The following is an 18,270-nucleotide window of genomic DNA, read 5'->3' as shown; positions in this document are numbered from 1 at the left end:
AGTCTACCTTATGGTACAATCTAGTCTATATCCACGACGTTCCACTTACGGGATTGCTCCGCTGCCATCGCAATTCCGCCTGATTTCACTCTGGTATATCAGTTCCCTGCTAAGCCATGCAGAAAGATAAAGACCAGTGCACATAGTGTACCATGCAAAGTGCTCTAGACAAGGATCTCTTATGCCCTTATATGCTTATACACACACAAACATACCCTCCACTCACACACACATATGCACTGTTTATTTCAGAAATAACCCACTTTTAAATGACGACACTCCATTCCAGCTCACTCCCCTCTATCACTGTATGTTTCACTTCTCCCTGTGATTAGTATTGCTTTGACAGAACAATTTGTCTTCAGAAAATTAGTCGGCTTGATTAATTCCCTTTTATGAGGATGAATGATTTACAACTGTAAGTGTGTATTGGTAGTGTTCACCTTACCTAATGTGCCTGAGGGCCTTTTTTTTCCACCATAGCAATAGAGAACATGACGTTTCGTAGCAAAAGAAGGTGGCAGTTTATTTCCAGATCTGAACATGCCAACTTATATCTAGAATCTTCACAAGAAGGTGCATGTTACTTCTTCTATCTTGTTTTTAATTATTTTTTTAAACACTGCATGCAGTCTGGCACATACGGTTTCATTTCAGTTGTCTATAAGAACTGTATGGAACTGTAGTATTGAAAGCTCTTTATATTGTAGTGAATCAGTACATTATATGATTTGATTTCTGCCTTTTGAAAAAAAAATTGTTTTCATTTTAGTGTTTTTTTTTTTTGTCAGCTAGGTACCAACATTAGAAGTTAGATACCATGATGTTATCACATCACGACTGACTCATCAGTCCAGTCTTAAAATTCACAGCAAACACTGTATGACACACAGCCTATTATTCATGATGCGTTTGAGTTGTTTTGGCAACTGTCTGTTGGCTGCTCTATAGGCAACAGCTGCTTGAAGACAAAACACACACACCTCCATTTTCAAAAAGCCTCCCATAGACAAAGCTCTGACTAACACACACACACACACACACACACACACACACACACACACACACACACACACACACACACACACACACACACACACACACACACACACAGAGGCTGCATGTATGAGTGCACACACATCTAGCCACCAGTTAGTTCAACTGAGGCTTTATCTCTCACTTTCTGCATCTGATTTGTCTGTGAGCTTGTTTGAATTGTTGTCTGACATTGTTTGGGCTCCCTGCAGTTTTATTAATGCCTTGGAGACCCTTGGCTCAAGCTTCATATAACAAGGCCCAGAGCATTTTTTTGTCTGGTCCACCACTTTGTTGGTTCTCACAGGAACACTGTTAGGTCCCCAGGCCTCAGAGGTCATCACTTACTGACCCCATGAACTCCCAGACCATGCAAACACGCATAATTCCCATGGTATCTTCGCCCTCAACCCTTGTAAAAGCACTGTCCTCGTATTATTCAGTTTCCCACCATCCCTCTACTCTCTGCCTCCCTGGCCGTGTCATGTCCCCCAGAGATGTAAATAACACACACAACACAGAGACATTTGTGTTTGAGGCATCTGTTCAACCTGATCTTTCGGTTGAAGCTCCTTGCCCTCACACACAGCCTGCATTGAACACTTCAATATTCATACACTTTCCTGGAGTGTGTTTGTTTGTATCCCGCTTGTCTCCTTGTTACCATCCAGCAGCCATTCTGGTGTAGTGAAGTGAAGTAGGTGAAGAGAGAACACATGCTTTACTGGCCAAGTCTGCAGACACATCACAAATGTATCTTTTTATTAGGAAATAAAAATGTGATATCTGAAAATGAGGTACGGTTTGGAGAACAGAAACATACTTCCGCCACAGCCAGACTCACATTCTCCCTCCTTCCTATCTGCCTGCCTGTATTCTCTCTTTCATCACTGTGAATATCAAATTGTTATATTTAGCTTGCAGATTAGGGGGTTGTCTGCAGTTTCAAACAGTCATCAATCAAAATCCTCTTTAAACAGCCCTTTACTTTATCTTTCAGGCTTGCTTGGTCTTTTTTTTCATTAAGTAGATATTTGACAGCAGAGTCTGGCTTTATCTGAAACTTAATCTCCTCACTGCTCTATCTGGCATGTCTTGCAATAACGTGTGTTTTCGGGCCTTTATTTTTTCAATAAAAAAAATGGAAAAATATATTTCAGCATGCAGGTTTTAAACTGTATCCAAGTTGATTCTATAACTAGAAGTAATTTGTGTGTAAGAATCTATTATTGTGTTCCTGTCCCAGAAAAGTTGAAAAGAATTAAAAGGAGTTCAGTTTTTAGTTGTATTGCTTATTTGGCTTTGATCAGCTGTTCTCTGACAGTGGACACATGTAACTACACTAATTGACCACTGGATGGCTGTAGAGATCCTGGAGTGCTGAAGGACTAGAAAAAAGGGTGTTTGTCTTCCCCTTGTGATGCAATCAGAAAATGCAAGCATAAATATAGGGATAGGGAAATAAAGCAGAAATGTGGGAAATATGTTTAACCCTTGTGTTGACTTCGGGTCACATTGACCCGTTTTCAATTTTTGTTATCAGAAAATATAGGACGTAGAAATAAGCGTAAGTGCAAGAAAAATTTAACAATTTAAAATGTTGGAAAAAGCAAAAACAAACTGAAAAAAGGCGTCACAAACGTCGAAAAGGTTGACGGGAAGACAACACAAGGGCTAATTTAAAAGACAGTGGTTTTGTTGCATTGCTGTGATGCTTTGGTTGCCTTAATAACACTACCACTTCCTATTTTTAAATCTTTATTTTAAACAGGTAAGTTTGCATGTTTTTTGTAACCCCATATATCAACAGTGTTTGCCCAGCTTTTGTTCACTCCTAACACTCATGAAATTATTGATGAATAGAAATCAATAGATAATTGATTCTGGTAAGTTATGCGTCAAATTCTAAGCCAATGTGCAGCCGCTGACAATTTATTTTGTGTATTGCGTCCTTGATCAACAAATTTTTTTTTTCTATCTCTCCGATCTCAGGGTCTCCCTGGTCCTCTAGGTCCTCAGGGCTCCCAGGGGCCTCCAGGGAGACTAGGTGATGCAGGCATCCAAGGACCAAAGGGGCAGAAGGGTGACCGCGGCCGTAGTGGCATCATAGGTCCTAAAGGAAATGTGGTAAAATATCCTTTTCTTTTCCATCTAATTGTTGAATCACAACACTCTTGCTTGTCCTCTTGTTTATTTTGTGTGATTCTTGTCGCTCTGCAGGGAATGACCGGCGTTCCTGGGTTTTCTGGAAATGATGGCATTCCTGTAAGTCTATCCAGCAAGAGAAGCTCACTGTATTGATTCTGCCGGCAATGTGTTCTGACTGTTCTGTTGTTAATTGACGTTCGGTCTGCAGGGCCATCCAGGACAAGCTGGGCCAAGGGGCAGGCCAGGTGCAGACGGCTGCAATGGGACACACGGAGAATCAGGGTTAATGGGGCAACCCGGCTATAATGGCGCACCTGGTTTTCCTGTAAGTGCAACTCCAAACCTGGAGAGTGATTTGTAAAATGAATGAATTTGATTGCCTGTAATTGATCATTACTGACTGTCTTATTGTTTTCATCTCTCAGGGTCAGCCAGGCTGGAAGGGACAGAAGGGAGACTCTCTGGAGCTCACTGTGTACATGGAGCGCTTCAGGGTGAGCAAGAGGAGTGTACATCACACCTGACGTTTGTTCTGAATAAACTCCTGGCTTTATAAAATTGCACTCAATATTGCCTCGACAAAGTCTTATAGATCTCATTAACTCGTGAATCTCTGACCATCTCTCCACAGGGAGATCCAGGCACACCAGGGCCCAACGGAAGATTTGTAAGACACTTTAATAAAATTATTTGTTGCTGTATTCTGATCATGATCAGAGACATGATCAAATACTGGTTGTTAGATATGATGTTGTCATATCAAATTTGCACTAACTTTTACTCAGTTTTCTGTTGTTGCTAACTGTCTCATCTATCACCTTTATTTGATTATTTTCAGGGGCCTCAAGGAAACCCAGGACAGCAGGGTCATAAAGGCTTCCTAGGTCCAAAGGTAAGTGTTTGTTTGAGTGCCATTTTAATTTTAGTTTGTAAAGCTCCTTCTATTATGACGCAAAGCATCCTGTTTGTGTCTTCTTCTAGGGTCCCCCAGGGCCTCCAGGTCCCCGTGGACCAAAGGTAAGGCAACAATATATATTTAATGTGATATAATAGAAATGTGATGTATTAATACTGTATGAAATGTTATCAAACAGGAACTTGAGTTTATGAATGCAGCTTCATGTGTTTTTTGTTTTTCTGGGCAGGGCACTATGACCAAAGTGATTAAGGGACTCAAAGGAAGCCAAGTGAGTGACCATGTTTGTCAAATACATTGCTAATATCTATTAGTCAAGTCTACTTGCATCGCTGTAAACCAAATGCTATGACAACAAAATGGTTTGCTGTGGCTGCACGGAAAATCCTGAATTCATTTAGGCAACTCCAGTTGGAACTCTAAAGCTGTACTTTCCCACGCAAAGATTTGCAGTTGTGGAATGTAACTAACATTTACTCAAGTGCTGTACTTAAGTACAGCTTTGAGATACTTTTACTTTACTTCACTATTTTTTATTTAATGCTACCTTTACTCCCCTACATTTCAGAAGAAAATATTACACTTTTTACTCCACTAAATTTTTTCTTATTTTCTGCCCCAACTAACTATATAGTCAACCCCTCAGATTTATCCTGTGACCCTTTAGAGGGGGCCCGACGCATCTCACCATTAGACTAAGCTACCCAACTGTAAAATCTCTGCCTTTACCAGCTACATCATTAAAGTGCTGCTTACACATTCCAGCATCAGTATTAACAATCTAGTAATGTCATATATAATAACATGTCAGTCACAGCGGCAATTTCTATGCATAACATGTACTTTCACTTTGCTACTCTAAGTATATTTTGCTGCTAACACTCTGGTACTTTTACCTAAGTTGGATTTTGATTGCGGTTGTAATGGAGTATTTTGAAACTGTGGTATTGGTACTTTTACATAAGTAAAGGATCTGAGAACTGGATGTTGATTTGTTTCTCTCTGAGAGTCGGCAGATTTTTGTTGCATTTCATACTTCCACCACAGGGGGACACCGGACCACCAGGGCTGCCAGGAAACTCTACTCATCAGCAAATTAAGCCCCCCTACGGCCCCCCGGTCTGTTCATTTTTATTAATTTAACTGCTGTAATTTTCAAATATGGTCTCTATGGTGTTACTGACAGTGTCACATGCACCAATAATATCCTCCTCTCTCATTATTTTAGGGACCTTCTGGTGAGAAAGGTTTGAAAGGAAACATAGGAGATTTGGTATGGGATCACTCATGAACAATCATACAAATGTATTAGTACATAGACACATATAAACAATAATGCCTCAGCATGTCAATTCCTTCGCTCATCTTTTCTTTTGTTTGGTTTATTTCAGGCTGACAACAAAGGTGAAACTGGTGTGATGGGAGTCCCTGGATCACGGGTGAGCACAAGCACATTTCTGCCCATTTCAGCCAGAAACTGCCCTCTATCAGTCAGTTAACATTCATATCATGTGCTGTTTATGCCGTTCTAGGGTCCATCTGGTGCAGATGGGCGTCATGGACCAAGGGTATGTTTGGGTGAAAAATTAGAGATGCTGCATCATTATTGTATTACCAAATTAAATGTAATTTCATAACTTAATGATGACAACTCTTTTTCAGGGGGATTTTGGTGAACAAGGACCAAAAGGCAGAGATGGTCCTAAGGTGAGAATGCTGATTCCTGATCCCTAATTGTGCATCTGTGCACCCAGACAATGGCACAAAACCTGAATGGGCTGTTCAACACACGGTTTTGTATAGTCAATAATTCTGGGCCAATGGCATAATTAGCATGCTATTATGGCACTTTACTCCTAAAAAAAAATTATCAACAACATGTTGCACACATTGTTATCCGATTTTAACCCTCGTATTATGTTGAAAAAAAAATTACATTGATGATGTTACGGGTCAAAATGACCCGTACAGTGTAAATACACTCAAAACTAACTTTTTTTCCTCATCACAAACATTTTTTCCCCCAAAACTGTGTTTAGTGAAAATATTTCCGGTATACACTTGCATATTCCAGGCATAGCTAGATTTGGCATCCTAGGATGCCCATATTTTGATGCCATACTTGGCAGGCTTGTTGGGCATGTACTGTCAGAAGGGACAGTGCCCCCTGAATGGAACAAGGTGTTCATCTACAGTGACATGGGGACCAGGATTGTACAAGACAGGTACAATTTTGACCCATTTATCCCATACATCTCTGATCTCAGCTAGTTTGTCTCTTTCACGTCGACCAGCTCTAGTGTTGTGGAACACCCAAGCTTTTGTATGAATTGACTCCAAAGACATTGTTGTTAGAAATATTGGCCTTCCACTCTCGTCATTCCACAGACTGGCAGTTGCTTCTCCCTTTGACTTGTACACTCCAGCTAATACTACTCAATTTAATTCAATTCAATTTAATTTATAGTATCAAATCATAACAAGAGTTATCTCGAGACACTTTACAGATAGAGTAGGTCTAGACCACACTCTATAAATTCCAAAACCCCAACAATTACAGTAATTCCCCCAAGAGCAAGCATTATCAGTGGCTGTTGCGACAGTGGCGAGGAAAAACTCCCTTTTAGGAAGAAACCTCGGCAGACCCAGACTCTTGGTAGGCGGTGTCTGACGGGGCCGGTTGCTGATGTGATGAAAAGTGGCAAACAATAGTCACATTAGAGATAATGGAACAGTGACTTCGAGGTAGTCATGGAAGTTCATGTCATAGCAGGGCACATTGTGTCGTACTGAGTAGTGCAGTCTCCAATACCGGATCCTGACTACTCTGTGCGTATGAACATCACAGCAGGGTGTTGCGGGATGTAATGCGGCGCTGCAAAGCATGGGTGGATGCTGCGGACGCAGCAGGACTAGGATTTCAATGTATGCATGCAAGTCAATCTGATCCAGTGGCTTCCATTTCTCTAGAAATACACACCTCCCCTACAAGTTGGTCATGTCCACTATGATCCTATCTGTTGGTTGGGATATGAAGAGATGAAATAGTGATTGAATACCATCTTTAGCTGTCCATGTTGAGGATGATTGCTGCCCATTGTTTTCAGCTAATGTAGAGACTACACCAGACTAGTCCCCTGAATCCTCTTCATCATAGGAAAATTCACAATCCGGATTGTCAATAACATTGTTCTCGGTCTCTGAAAGATCCTCTGACTATGAAATCTTTTCCTCTACATCACTATTACCATCAAAAATCTGTGCTGAAACTTCTTCAGTTGCAAACCTTTTGGAGCTCATTTTGTAGTGTGCGTGTCAAAGAGATGACATTACAACAGAGAAGAGGACAAGCGCGAGAAAGCTCCTCCTCCTTTATACACACACACACACACACACACACACACACAAAATGACCCGCAACATCATCTTTGTATACAAACTCTGTACAGACATTCCACTACACATCAGTGTGTCCAGGTTTTATGAACAAGTTCATGACCCTAAATGAGGAAATGTCATACAATTTCATGAAGAAAAAGATTATATTATATATAATATTTTGGTCAACACAAAAACGCAAATGGGTCAAATTGGCCCTTAACATAATACGAGGGTTAAACCTACATTGTGTAATTGTTTGAGTTGATTCTTAGAAAAAACCTCTTTGTTCTTTCACAAATATATACTCATTCATGTGTAATTACTTCCACCAACTAATCAAAGTATTCTCGTAAGCGTAGAATCTGCCATTCAGAATCATTCAGAATACATACTAGCAAGTCGCTTGAATGACGGCAGCCATTTAGCACCTCCAGGGGTAGATTACTCGCCAGGGAAGAGAAAAAGAGAATTTAAACAACAACGCGACAGGCAAAGCAACAAGACGATGGAGAGATCTAATTTCGGGTTCGGCCCAAGGGGGTAAGCTTCGCTTCAGAACTTGAACCTTCTATGGCACCATTTTGATGCTATAAAACAATCCCCTCCCGTTAGCATTCCATTGACTGCCATTCATTTTGACATCACTTTGACAGCGAATAACTTTACATCTGAAGCGTTTTAAAGACTCTATTTGTCCATTGTTTATTTCTAAAGAAACACAACAATGTATAAAAAGCTCCATTACCTTGTACCTCACGTTATGCTCCGTAGTAGACGTTTTTCTAAAAATAGGCTAACGATTGTGTCATAACCAAGCGACTGTCGCATAGTAGAGGAATTACCGTATAGTACAGGAGAAGCTTGCAGGCTGTTTCGACTTACATTAGCTGTTTAAGTTTCATTACTAATGTTAACTAACATTTTAGTTAGCAATAATTAGCCTGTGCCTATGTTATCTCCTTACATATACCTATGCCCTCCGTCTCTGCAAGATTCGGAATGATTGAGATTTCTCTTGGCACAGCTACCAGAACACTTACAACTTTCAGACACGTTGCTCACGTCACATCTACATCTTCGAGCTCAGTTGGAGGCTGCGCAGTAATGCTCAGCGCTCACCGGAAAAGTGTTTCTAATATCCTTCACTGGTCTCCATCCAGAGCAACGGGGTCTGTTGGTCCATTTTATATAATGTCTATGGGTTCGGCCACCGTAGGAGGAAGGGCTAGAAAGTCATATTCAGTTGGTTGTCATATACAATTTCACCACTAGATGGGAGAAATTCTTACACAATGTAGCTTTAAGGCAACAGGTGAATAGTGTAACAATTCGGACTAATAGATATCAGTATGAAACTTCCCCCATGTAAGTTGATTACTTACATGAAAAAAAGGACAATCATGAAATACATTCTACTTTGTACTTAAATATTATTATATCTGAACTTGTGCTGAATACAAAACAAGTCATGGTACTTTAAAAATACTGCTTACATTAAAAAAAGTATTTTGAGAAAACAGCTTTTAAAGATATGTTTTGTAAAATTCCATACATATTTATTTCAAACTACTATTTACAGATTTAGCATCCTATGTCTGATATCATTTTATAGGCCTACTTTTATCCTATATACCCGTAGGAGAAATCTACAGATGCAAATAGACAAAGTGTATTAAAATAAAAACCTACTGTAAATGTGTAGTCTAAAGAAAGACATGCTATGGAAGCAAAATAGCTCAAAATCTGCGAATTCAACCAGTGCTTTAAAAAATGCTTTAAAAAATGCTTTAAAAAAATGTCTTTGTCTGCCGTGTCTGGCTTTAAAAATCTTAAAGATTATTTTTTTTTTGGGCATTTTAGGCCTTTAATGATAGGACAGCTGAAGAAGTGAAAGGGGAGAGAGAGGGGGAATGACATGCAGCAAGGGGCTGCAGGTTGGAATTGAACCTGGTTCTGCTGCGTTGAGGTGTAAGCCTCTGCATGTGGCTGCCTGCTCTACCAACTGAGCTACCTGGGTGCCTGGCTTTAAAAATCTTATTTGGACCTCGTCAGTGTTAAACCAGCCACGAGAACATGGATTAAAAGAAAACGAGAAATAAGACAAACACACAATACAACAGGATATGTGTCATAGTTCAAGCCATGTGTGCAAATCCAGCTTGTGATCTCTCTCGTTAAAATGACAAGTGAAACTGCAGCCGCTGAATACTGAAAGTCTGACATTAAGTTTGTGTTTCAGGGAGTCAGAGGTGACCCGGGAGAACTGATTTCATCAGGAAACTGGCCCTGGATTTCAGGAGGTAAGTTGGTTAATACCAGAGAAACAGTCAAATAATCAGCCAAGAGAAAATAGAAAGGGTTCTGAAGATGAAACCCACGGCAGTCTGAGAAAAAAGTTGCTGACATGGAGTGAAATTCTGTGGTGAAATTAGTGGCATTACTGAACTTTGACAGACCGCACAAACTTGTCAGAGCAAGAAAGGAAGTGTTCAAGCTAGAGGTTGTGGGTCTGTGTCATGTTGGTGTTCAAACTAATGTGGCAGTGAACTCTAGTGACAAATGTCTGAGAGAAATCTTCCAATTATTACTCAAGAAGAAGAAGAGAATCTAATTTGTTTGTTTTCCAGAAGTATTAAACAAACAGAACAATCAGTAGTATTACTACACTATATAATTAAATGAGGATATAACATTTAGAAACTCTTCATAATCCTTCATATATAATCTGTTACAGAGCTGCATGAGAACGGATTAAAGCCGTAACAGGCAGTGTCAATGATGCATGAGCATAAGATGCTAATAATTGTTTCTTTTAATTATGCTTTGACTTTGATAAGCTGGTCCTACTGGTCCTCCTGGTGAGCAGGGTCCACAGGGAGAGAGAGGCCCGGTTGGAAACCAAGGCTTCCCCGGACCCCCAGGACGCCCCGCCTCTGAAACGCAGCAACAAGGTCTGTAAACTGGAGCTATACAAAGCAATTAATTCACATACAACATACAAGTAAAGGGACCAGTATATTAAATCAATATCATTCATACAGTATTTCCCAAAATCACAAATGTGTAAGTATGTATACCAATGTGACATTCTCTATCTTTAGACTCTTGCCTCAGATAAGAAAAAAAATCCACACTAAAAACTTTAATAGGGAATAATAAAAATAAAAAAAAGCTAAAGAAAAGGAACAGATGAGGGATCCATCATCCAGGACAGACAGACATGGAATATATGCTGTACATACAGTAGTAGAATCACCACACAGAATCACAATATGAAGAGACATAATGACAGTATTAACTTAAATACATCATAAATAATATTAAGTAAATATTCAGTGTCATATGTTGAAGAGTTTAGTGCAAATTGTCATAAAGACCTAGAAGGTGGACAGACCAAACACACATAAGACTTAATACTCAAGCATATTTAGAGATATTTATTAGAAGGATAAACCCCTTGAGAGACCATCTTGTTTTCAAGGGGGTCCTTACCACAAATATACAAAAACGGTACATGAAGTAAAATATCTAAACAAATATCTAAATATAAATATAATATTCTAGGAACATAGATATGTAGTAAGCCTAGACTGTAAGGTGACCTATATGGAACTAAGATATTGTTCAGAGCAATAAGAGGCTATAAGGCATGTGTGAAGTGGATCTTATTATAAAGTAGTCTCTCCATGAAATCAACTTAAGATTCCAGTAGAAACCTCTGATAGATTTAGGCTAATAGTCTGTCAAAATCAAACTAGTCACACAACCCAGCCCCGGTTACCAATACCTTAGTCTCGCATTGCCAGATCTGTCTCCACAGCGCTTTGAAATAAGGTCTGCCTACACATGGGATTGGATTTTAAAACAAACTCTGGGTTGTTTGCATTTGCATACAACTTGGGCAGCACTAAGTTCCGGTAGCAGCGACGGTGGCTCTGCAAAATAGTCTCGGGAAAGAATTTGTTTTGGTGGAAGATTTGCACCCCGCAAAAGAAAATGCCTCATACAATATTAAATGAAGTTAACTGTTCACACAATACAGTAATAGGAGCTATTTAAATTAATTAATTCAATTTGCTCTTACCAGCGTATCGCTGTGTGTATTATGTCCACAACAACCTCCACCAATCGGTCCCAAAAAAATCCCAGTTACATAGTAAATTGCGTAAACATAGTCTTTGTAAATCTTTACAATCATTCCCTGAAAGAACCAAGCAGGCCTGCCTTGTTGCACGATCCAAATTTTCTTCAAAACGTGCCAGTTTTAGCATGTAACTTGTTGCTCCAAGTTTGTTGTGGTTTCCCGAAGCGAAGGGATTTTGAGAACAGCAACACCCAGAGAGCGGACATCCTGCACACACCTCAGGCTTTCTCCTGGAAATGTACTTGAGTTGATCTACCTATCTGACTACCTTTACCTATATTGGTTGGTATGTGAGGTTCTTTCCGGCTTCTTTATATACAAACCATCAATTAGTCTTTATATTTCCCGTTGTGACTTTACAAAAGCAGTATGAATAGCCTGACAAGCCAGACCCACATCAAGATGTTGGGTCTGGGAACTCACCATTGACGGAGCTCAATCCGAGGGGCGGGATAAACGGTTGTCTTTCAAATTCCCACTGCACGCAATAGGATAGCACTACAACCAGGCAGAGCAACGAAGAAGGTAGCAGAGCTAGTTGATAGATTAAATTTATGCCGTGTCCGGTCAGCAAAACTCCAAACACATCTTCCTTTTTTAAGAATGACTTCAGTGCCGTTATTTGTTCTTTTCTCAAAGAAAAGCTTAACTCCAAGTCTTCCAGAAGACCGCTGTTCCCAACAGCAGCAGCCATAAGCCCCGCCCACTGACTCTATACACAATGTGATTGGTCTGACCAGAGTTTGTTTTTTCCAGCTCGCAAGTCAACGGAGAGTGCCTAGACCCCCCTGGCTGCAAAATAAATTTGCTGCCGCTAGGGTGTGTCTAGATTTCTAGGCTAGAGTATGAATTGAAAAAAAATGCATTCAAGACAACATCACAACATATTCTTTTTTTTTTACAAAACATTTAGGCTACTTTACATGTGACACAGTATACCGTTGTCACAACGTAGCTGCTTCAGCAGGTAGAACAGAGGAAACTCACAATCACAAGTGTTCTCCAAGATGACTCAAACCGTTGATAGCCAAATGTCAAAAATAAAAATATTCTTTTAAATTTCCTTCTGTATCTGTCAGTTTGGGATTTCATGGGGCCATTTGGGATGAAGGGAGAGCAAGGAGATAAGGGCCAACCAGGGGATCCAGGACGTCCTGCTGACAGGGCAGGACCCCAAGGCTCTAGCGGGCGCCCGGGGGTCAGGGGACCTCCAGGACCTAAAGGAACATGTGAGTGAATGAGTGAGTGAGTAAATAAGTGAGTGAGTGAGTAAATGAGTGAGTGAGTGAGTGAGTGAGTGAGTGAGTGAGTGAGTGAGTGAGTGAGTGAGTGAGTGAGTGAGTGAGTGAGTGAGTTCACTCTAAGGTTTTAAATATTTTATCTTCCTTTCTTGTTCATTTGAAACCTCCTTTGTGTCAGTACCTTTACTGTATTTCTATACATCTCTAGGGGCTGAGTTCTTCAAGGGGGCTCCTGGTGGGAGAGGAAGGCCTGGCAATGCAGGCTATAAAGGACTGAAAGGTGCTGTAGTTATACTCTTCATGCTAAAGAAGATTGTTGATATCATGATGAATTATTTTATTAATAACGTAGAATGTTTTCTGAAATACTTATTTACTCCTCCATTTAATATATAGCCCTGAGCAAAAGAGTCAAGTTAATTTTCATAATATCTTCAGTAACACACTATGTTGCTGACCTGTGGGTGCAATGGTGTGTACATTCAGGTGATCATGGGTTGTGTGAATGCACCGTTGTAAACTCTCCACCGGGGCTACCTGGCCCTGCCGGTGACCGCGGTGATGCTGGGATGACCGGAGAGTTTGGTCAGGAGGGTGATTTAGGAGAACCAGGTCCCCAAGGAGATGACGGATTCCCTGTAAGAATAATCGAGTCATCTCCATTCTGTCTTTTCCGTTGTTCATTTTTAGGGCATTCTTTATTTCCTTACACTTTTCTGTGTTGTCTCGCAGGGACCTCCTGGGCTCAGCGGTGCGCCGGGCCAAAAAGGTCGGAAAGGCGAACCGAGTGTGGCCTCGCAGAAAGGTGAACTGTACCTGTTATTTCATCATATCAGCACCAGACGGGACAAATGGGCCAGAAACGGGAAATACCCCCTCTGCTGTGTGTGTGATACTGTTCTGATTGTATGCATGTGTGTGTATGATCGCTACAGGATATCCTGGAGACCCAGGGGATCGCGGGCAAGATGGTGAGACGGGAGTGTTTGGTGCTTCGGGCCAAAATGGATTGCCTGGTATCCCTGGGAGCCGAGGTCTTCCAGTGAGTCAATCAGTCATAATGGCAGTTTTATATTGTGCATACGCGTCATATTCTGTTGACTTAGGCTGACCTTTCGAGTGCAACCAATGAGATAACAGCATGTCATTACCTAGCAACGGGAAATTGCGTCCTACCTAGCGGTGCGCAGAGAGCGAATAGCTTATCATGTGTAGGCGGCTTAAAGGCTCTGACACACTCTTACACCGTCGGGTTGGACTGACTGCCTCCCCAAGTTGGTCAGAACATGTTACGTGGGTCTGGCTGCTCCCGGCAGCATAATGGGAGCTCGTTCGGAATACGATCTCGATACGAAGATAGTTCACCGAAACGTGTTCTTGAAAACATTTTTAGTGAGAAATAGGCCGTGCAGTTGCTGAATCTGTCTTCATTACAGATCGACAAAGGACAGTTTAAAAGATTTTCGTCAGATTCATCCCGCTCGTCATTTCCGGGTTAGCGCTCCACCAATCAGATTGGCCATTGAGTCCAACAGCCCCCCTTCCGATTCAACATGTCAAATCGGCCCAAATGAAGGCTGATGGCTCCTCAGACTGATGACAGCATGGAACACACCGAACAGACTCGAGTCTTTGACCTCGGCCAATAATCGGGTTGGTGTGTCAGGGCCTTAAGGGTGTCAGCGAAAGTGACATTATCTGTTTTTGCCAATAACAGGGAGAAGGTGTCAGAGGAGAACCTGGAGACAAAGGTTTCCCAGGTCGGCCTGGTCGACCCGGTGCACCCGGGCTAAGTGGAGAAGAAGGTAAAGTCCTTGGGGGAGTCAAGGGTCAACGTGGTTTACCCGGTGACGATGGCCACGCGGGCTATGATGGAGTTCCAGGAACACCTGGCAGCCCAGGTGAGAGGTGGCTCACTGCCTCCTTCCATCCTTTTATTCCAACCTCAATATGGCGTTGCATATTTCTCCTACTACGCTTTATGTCCTTACAGTGATTTGACCGGTTTTCACTCTAATAAGTATTTCATTTGACCTCATTTGACAAGGAAGCATGATGAGTATATTTTGCTATTTGATTTACTTTTCTTTCTTTGCCTCCTGTTGTCACCTTGATGCAGGGACTGCATCCCTCAAACCAGCTGCAGCGAAGCTTGTTTGAGATAATGCTTGTGCTTTTAAATAACTCTTGTTCCGAATGCCTCTCTCTCTCTTTCATGCTTTGCAACTGAAAGGCGGCTGTAGTCTGACAGGAGATGGAGGACAGGTGGATGTAACAGGTAGCTGGTATAATAACGTTTTCACCTTATTGCTCCCTTTGTAACAATTCTGTTGTGCTTTTGCCTCTGGATTATTTGACTTGTGTGCATGATGACGTTTGAATTGGAGATTTAGTGTACCGATACCAGTTAATAAAAAACAATCCACGCTGGGCAGTAGACAAAAATCAATTGCACCCAAATAGTAATTTTCACAATTTTTACATACAACCATGATGTTGCCCTAAAGACCCTAAAGTTTATTTTTACTCTCAGGTCCTTGTGATGCTGTTCAAGGACCTCCAGGGCTGCCTGGACCTCCAGGACCCAGTGGATTACCAGGTCTCCCAGGTAACAAGGGTAGCAGTATCTCGGTCCGTTTGGAGTTGGGTTGGGAACCAGAGGGTCGCGGTTTCAAGTTCCCGTAGGGACAGAAGTACGGAGTTTTGGCTGGGAGCTCACTCTGACATCTCTCTATTTGTGCATGAATAGGACCTGAGCATGTGTGTGTGTGTGTGTGTGTGTGTGTGTGTGTGTGTGTGTGTGTGTGTGTGTGTGTTTTAACAACAGAGTGAAAAATTATAATTTGCACACCGGGGATCAATAAATAGTATAAGTTCAATTTGAAATTAACCCAATGAGAAATTTGTGCTAAATGTTGCCTGCAGGTTACCTGCTTTGAGTCATTTTTGATGCCCTGTTTATATTTTGTGAACCAACAGGTCAGCTGGGCCAAAAAGGACCACAGGGCCCACATGGAGCACATGGAGAGAAAGGAGAAACAGGAGATCAAGGCATAGGTGGCCGTCCTGGACCACCAGGTAAGGAGTGGGAAGAAAACACTACTGGGCAATAGTCCCATCTGAACTTTGATTTGTCTTTAGTCCATATCATTGTATTTTATTAACATTTATGGCTCTTCCAATCCAGGTTTTTCTGGCCCCCGTGGAGACTTGGGGGTTCCTGGCAGCAAAGGATCAGTAGGAGCCCCTGGTGTGCACGGTGAGCACGGTCGGTACGGGGCACAAGGTGAGAAGGGTGCTCACGGAGAGATCTTTGGAGCATCACCAGGACCCCCTGGAGACACAGGGCTGCCTGGGCTTCAAGGGAATAAAGGCCTGACCGGTGATCCAGGAGAGCAAGGCTATCCAGGTTCGCCATGTCCTCACCTCGTCGTCACTGAATTCACCTTCCTGTCACTTTGTCTTGCTTTGCCTCGTTGCGTTACCTTCAGCATTGGTGGCATCATTTGAATAAGCTATTATCTGATGTTCTTATTCATCCGTTTCCTCCAGGAATGGCCGGCATGCCTGGTATGATTGGCTCCAGGGGTGAGAGGGGCCCTCTGGGCCTACAGGGGGAGGAAGGGAGGCCTGGGCCAGCGGGCAAGTACGGCTACCCTGGTGATCCTGGGCGAGCAGGTCCACCTGGGCCACGTGGTGGTACCGGACAGCCAGGTTTGACCAACAAACACACTGACACGCTCTCTCTCAGAAATATTTTTGTTCATGTCTGACATCTTTTTTTTCACGTCATCCTGCTTACCAGGTTTACCCGGAGAGAGGGGAACTGAAGGAGACCCTGGACCTCCAGGTCCAATTGGATTAAAAGGCAACCCAGGGACCTACGGTAATGATGGTGCCTTTGGAGAGCATGGTCCATCAGGTGAAATGGGAAAGCCTGGTGCAGATGGACGCCCAGGACTTCCAGGAATGAAGGGTTTGTTCCTCAGATATTTAGTGAGATAATCTGTTCCTTGAAGAATATAGACTGAAATGAAACCTCAAATCTATGTAATTTGTACATGATTTAAGCTGTTTTGGTCAGAAAAGTTTGTCTTCTGTGATGCCTGATGATCCCTCTCTTTCTCAGGATACAAAGGGTCTTCAGGCATGTCAGGGTTTAAGGGTACCAGGGGCAATATAGGGGTGAAGGGCTTCAGCGGGTTCAGTGGGGAACCTGGATTGCCGGGCCAAGTTGGCTTAAAAGGAGTGAAGGGTCGAAGTGGAGAGAAAGGTGAGTCTGTTCTGTTATAAAATGTTTGGAATCCCACTGGGTCTTAAGTCGGTTGTGTTCTGTTGGGACCAACATAAACGGTTTACTTAGCATCTCTGTCTGCCAGGTGATCGTGGTTTGAGAGGGGCACCCGGAGACAAGCCTCACATCCCCGCCCAGATGATTGTTGACATGAAGGGAACCAAGGGAGACCCGGGGCGTTATGGAAATCAAGGTTTCACCGGGCCGAGAGGTGTGCAGCCGCAGTACAGTCTGATATCGGTCACTCTTTCCTTCTCACCTCCGCTGTCCTCTCTCGCTTCACTTCCTCACATCCTGCTCTGTTCCACAGGTGTTAAGGGTTTGCCCGGTGTGCCAGGCACCGATGGAACCCATGGTCCTCCCGGAAACCCGGGCAATAAGAAAGGTAACCATGGAGATCCAGGAGCAGAGGGGCTGCAGGGGATGAAAGGAATGCCTGGCCTTACTGGAAATCGAGGAATTACGGGTTTTGATGGAATGCCAGGCAACAGGGTGAGCCAAGGGCGTAACTTTGGGTTCAACATTGGGGGAGAGGTTGAGATCATGTATTAAAAAAAAAGCTACAAAAACATTAAAAAAAAATTAGCGGAAAAAGGCGACAAAAATTCAGAGAAAAGCAACAAAAACCTTAAAAAGGAACACAAACTTCGAAGAAGAAAAAAAAAGAAGCAGGATGGTAAGAAACCATCCATATAAGAATTGTTTTGCCCTTAAAGAGCCACTCTGTAAATTCTACAGATGACGTTCCATTTACTCATCAAGAGGATTACAGGAGCAACTTTGGAGGGAGATTTCTAATGTTAAGAAGTATCTCTGTGGATACATTTATTATTTATTAAAAATTTACTTTGGCAGGTAACATTGTAAAGTCACTAGCCAATTTGGCTAGTGATGAAGAAGCAAATAATACTGCGTCTGTTTGAATTGGCAGGCGGCAGAAACGATAAAGTCAGTGCTGCCAGATTGGTCTGTTTTCCGCCAAAAAATATAGGCGGTTTTGTTAGTGTTTGGCTTGTAAACGTAGTCTTTATTTGGCAACACTGCTTCAAGTACTAATCCTACATTTCCCATAAGCACTATGTTGTGACGTGTCAAAACTACGTGGCTACGT

At 42.2% G+C, this 18,270-nt stretch overlaps 1 protein-coding gene across 3 annotated transcripts in view; it reads left to right on the top strand.

The window, feature by feature from the left end:
- col4a2 (collagen, type IV, alpha 2) overlaps nt 1-18,270 on the top strand; it is an 83,215-nt gene that overhangs the window by 45,343 nt on the left and 19,602 nt on the right. Inside the window, exons 5-34 of one of the 3 annotated variants that reach the window (XM_028590682.1) lie at nt 3,028-3,162; nt 3,256-3,300; nt 3,392-3,508; nt 3,609-3,677; nt 3,815-3,850; nt 4,022-4,075; nt 4,165-4,200; nt 4,329-4,370; nt 5,147-5,218; nt 5,328-5,372; nt 5,491-5,538; nt 5,632-5,667; nt 5,762-5,806; nt 9,720-9,780; nt 10,318-10,431; nt 12,704-12,853; nt 13,074-13,145; nt 13,352-13,503; nt 13,598-13,670; nt 13,801-13,907; nt 14,583-14,766; nt 15,099-15,146; nt 15,399-15,473; nt 15,845-15,943; nt 16,053-16,274; nt 16,418-16,579; nt 16,671-16,841; nt 16,995-17,138; nt 17,245-17,370; nt 17,470-17,651. In XM_028590682.1, coding sequence (XP_028446483.1) covers nt 3,028-3,162; nt 3,256-3,300; nt 3,392-3,508; nt 3,609-3,677; nt 3,815-3,850; nt 4,022-4,075; nt 4,165-4,200; nt 4,329-4,370; nt 5,147-5,218; nt 5,328-5,372; nt 5,491-5,538; nt 5,632-5,667; nt 5,762-5,806; nt 9,720-9,780; nt 10,318-10,431; nt 12,704-12,853; nt 13,074-13,145; nt 13,352-13,503; nt 13,598-13,670; nt 13,801-13,907; nt 14,583-14,766; nt 15,099-15,146; nt 15,399-15,473; nt 15,845-15,943; nt 16,053-16,274; nt 16,418-16,579; nt 16,671-16,841; nt 16,995-17,138; nt 17,245-17,370; nt 17,470-17,651 — 2,922 coding nt within the window. The remainder of the gene's footprint in view (nt 1-3,027; nt 3,163-3,255; nt 3,301-3,391; nt 3,509-3,608; nt 3,678-3,814; nt 3,851-4,021; nt 4,076-4,164; nt 4,201-4,328; nt 4,371-5,146; nt 5,219-5,327; nt 5,373-5,490; nt 5,539-5,631; nt 5,668-5,761; nt 5,807-9,719; nt 9,781-10,317; nt 10,432-12,703; nt 12,854-13,073; nt 13,146-13,351; nt 13,504-13,597; nt 13,671-13,800; nt 13,908-14,582; nt 14,767-15,098; nt 15,147-15,398; nt 15,474-15,844; nt 15,944-16,052; nt 16,275-16,417; nt 16,580-16,670; nt 16,842-16,994; nt 17,139-17,244; nt 17,371-17,469; nt 17,652-18,270) is intronic. The other 2 variants (XM_028590683.1, XM_028590684.1) reach the window with 2 other exon arrangements.

Source organism: Perca flavescens, chromosome 11 (genome assembly GCF_004354835.1).
Source record: "Perca flavescens isolate YP-PL-M2 chromosome 11, PFLA_1.0, whole genome shotgun sequence".
NCBI lineage: Eukaryota > Metazoa > Chordata > Actinopteri > Perciformes > Percidae > Perca > Perca flavescens.
The sequence above is the reverse complement of the archived record's forward strand: the minus strand, read 5'-3'. Positions and strand labels throughout refer to the sequence as shown.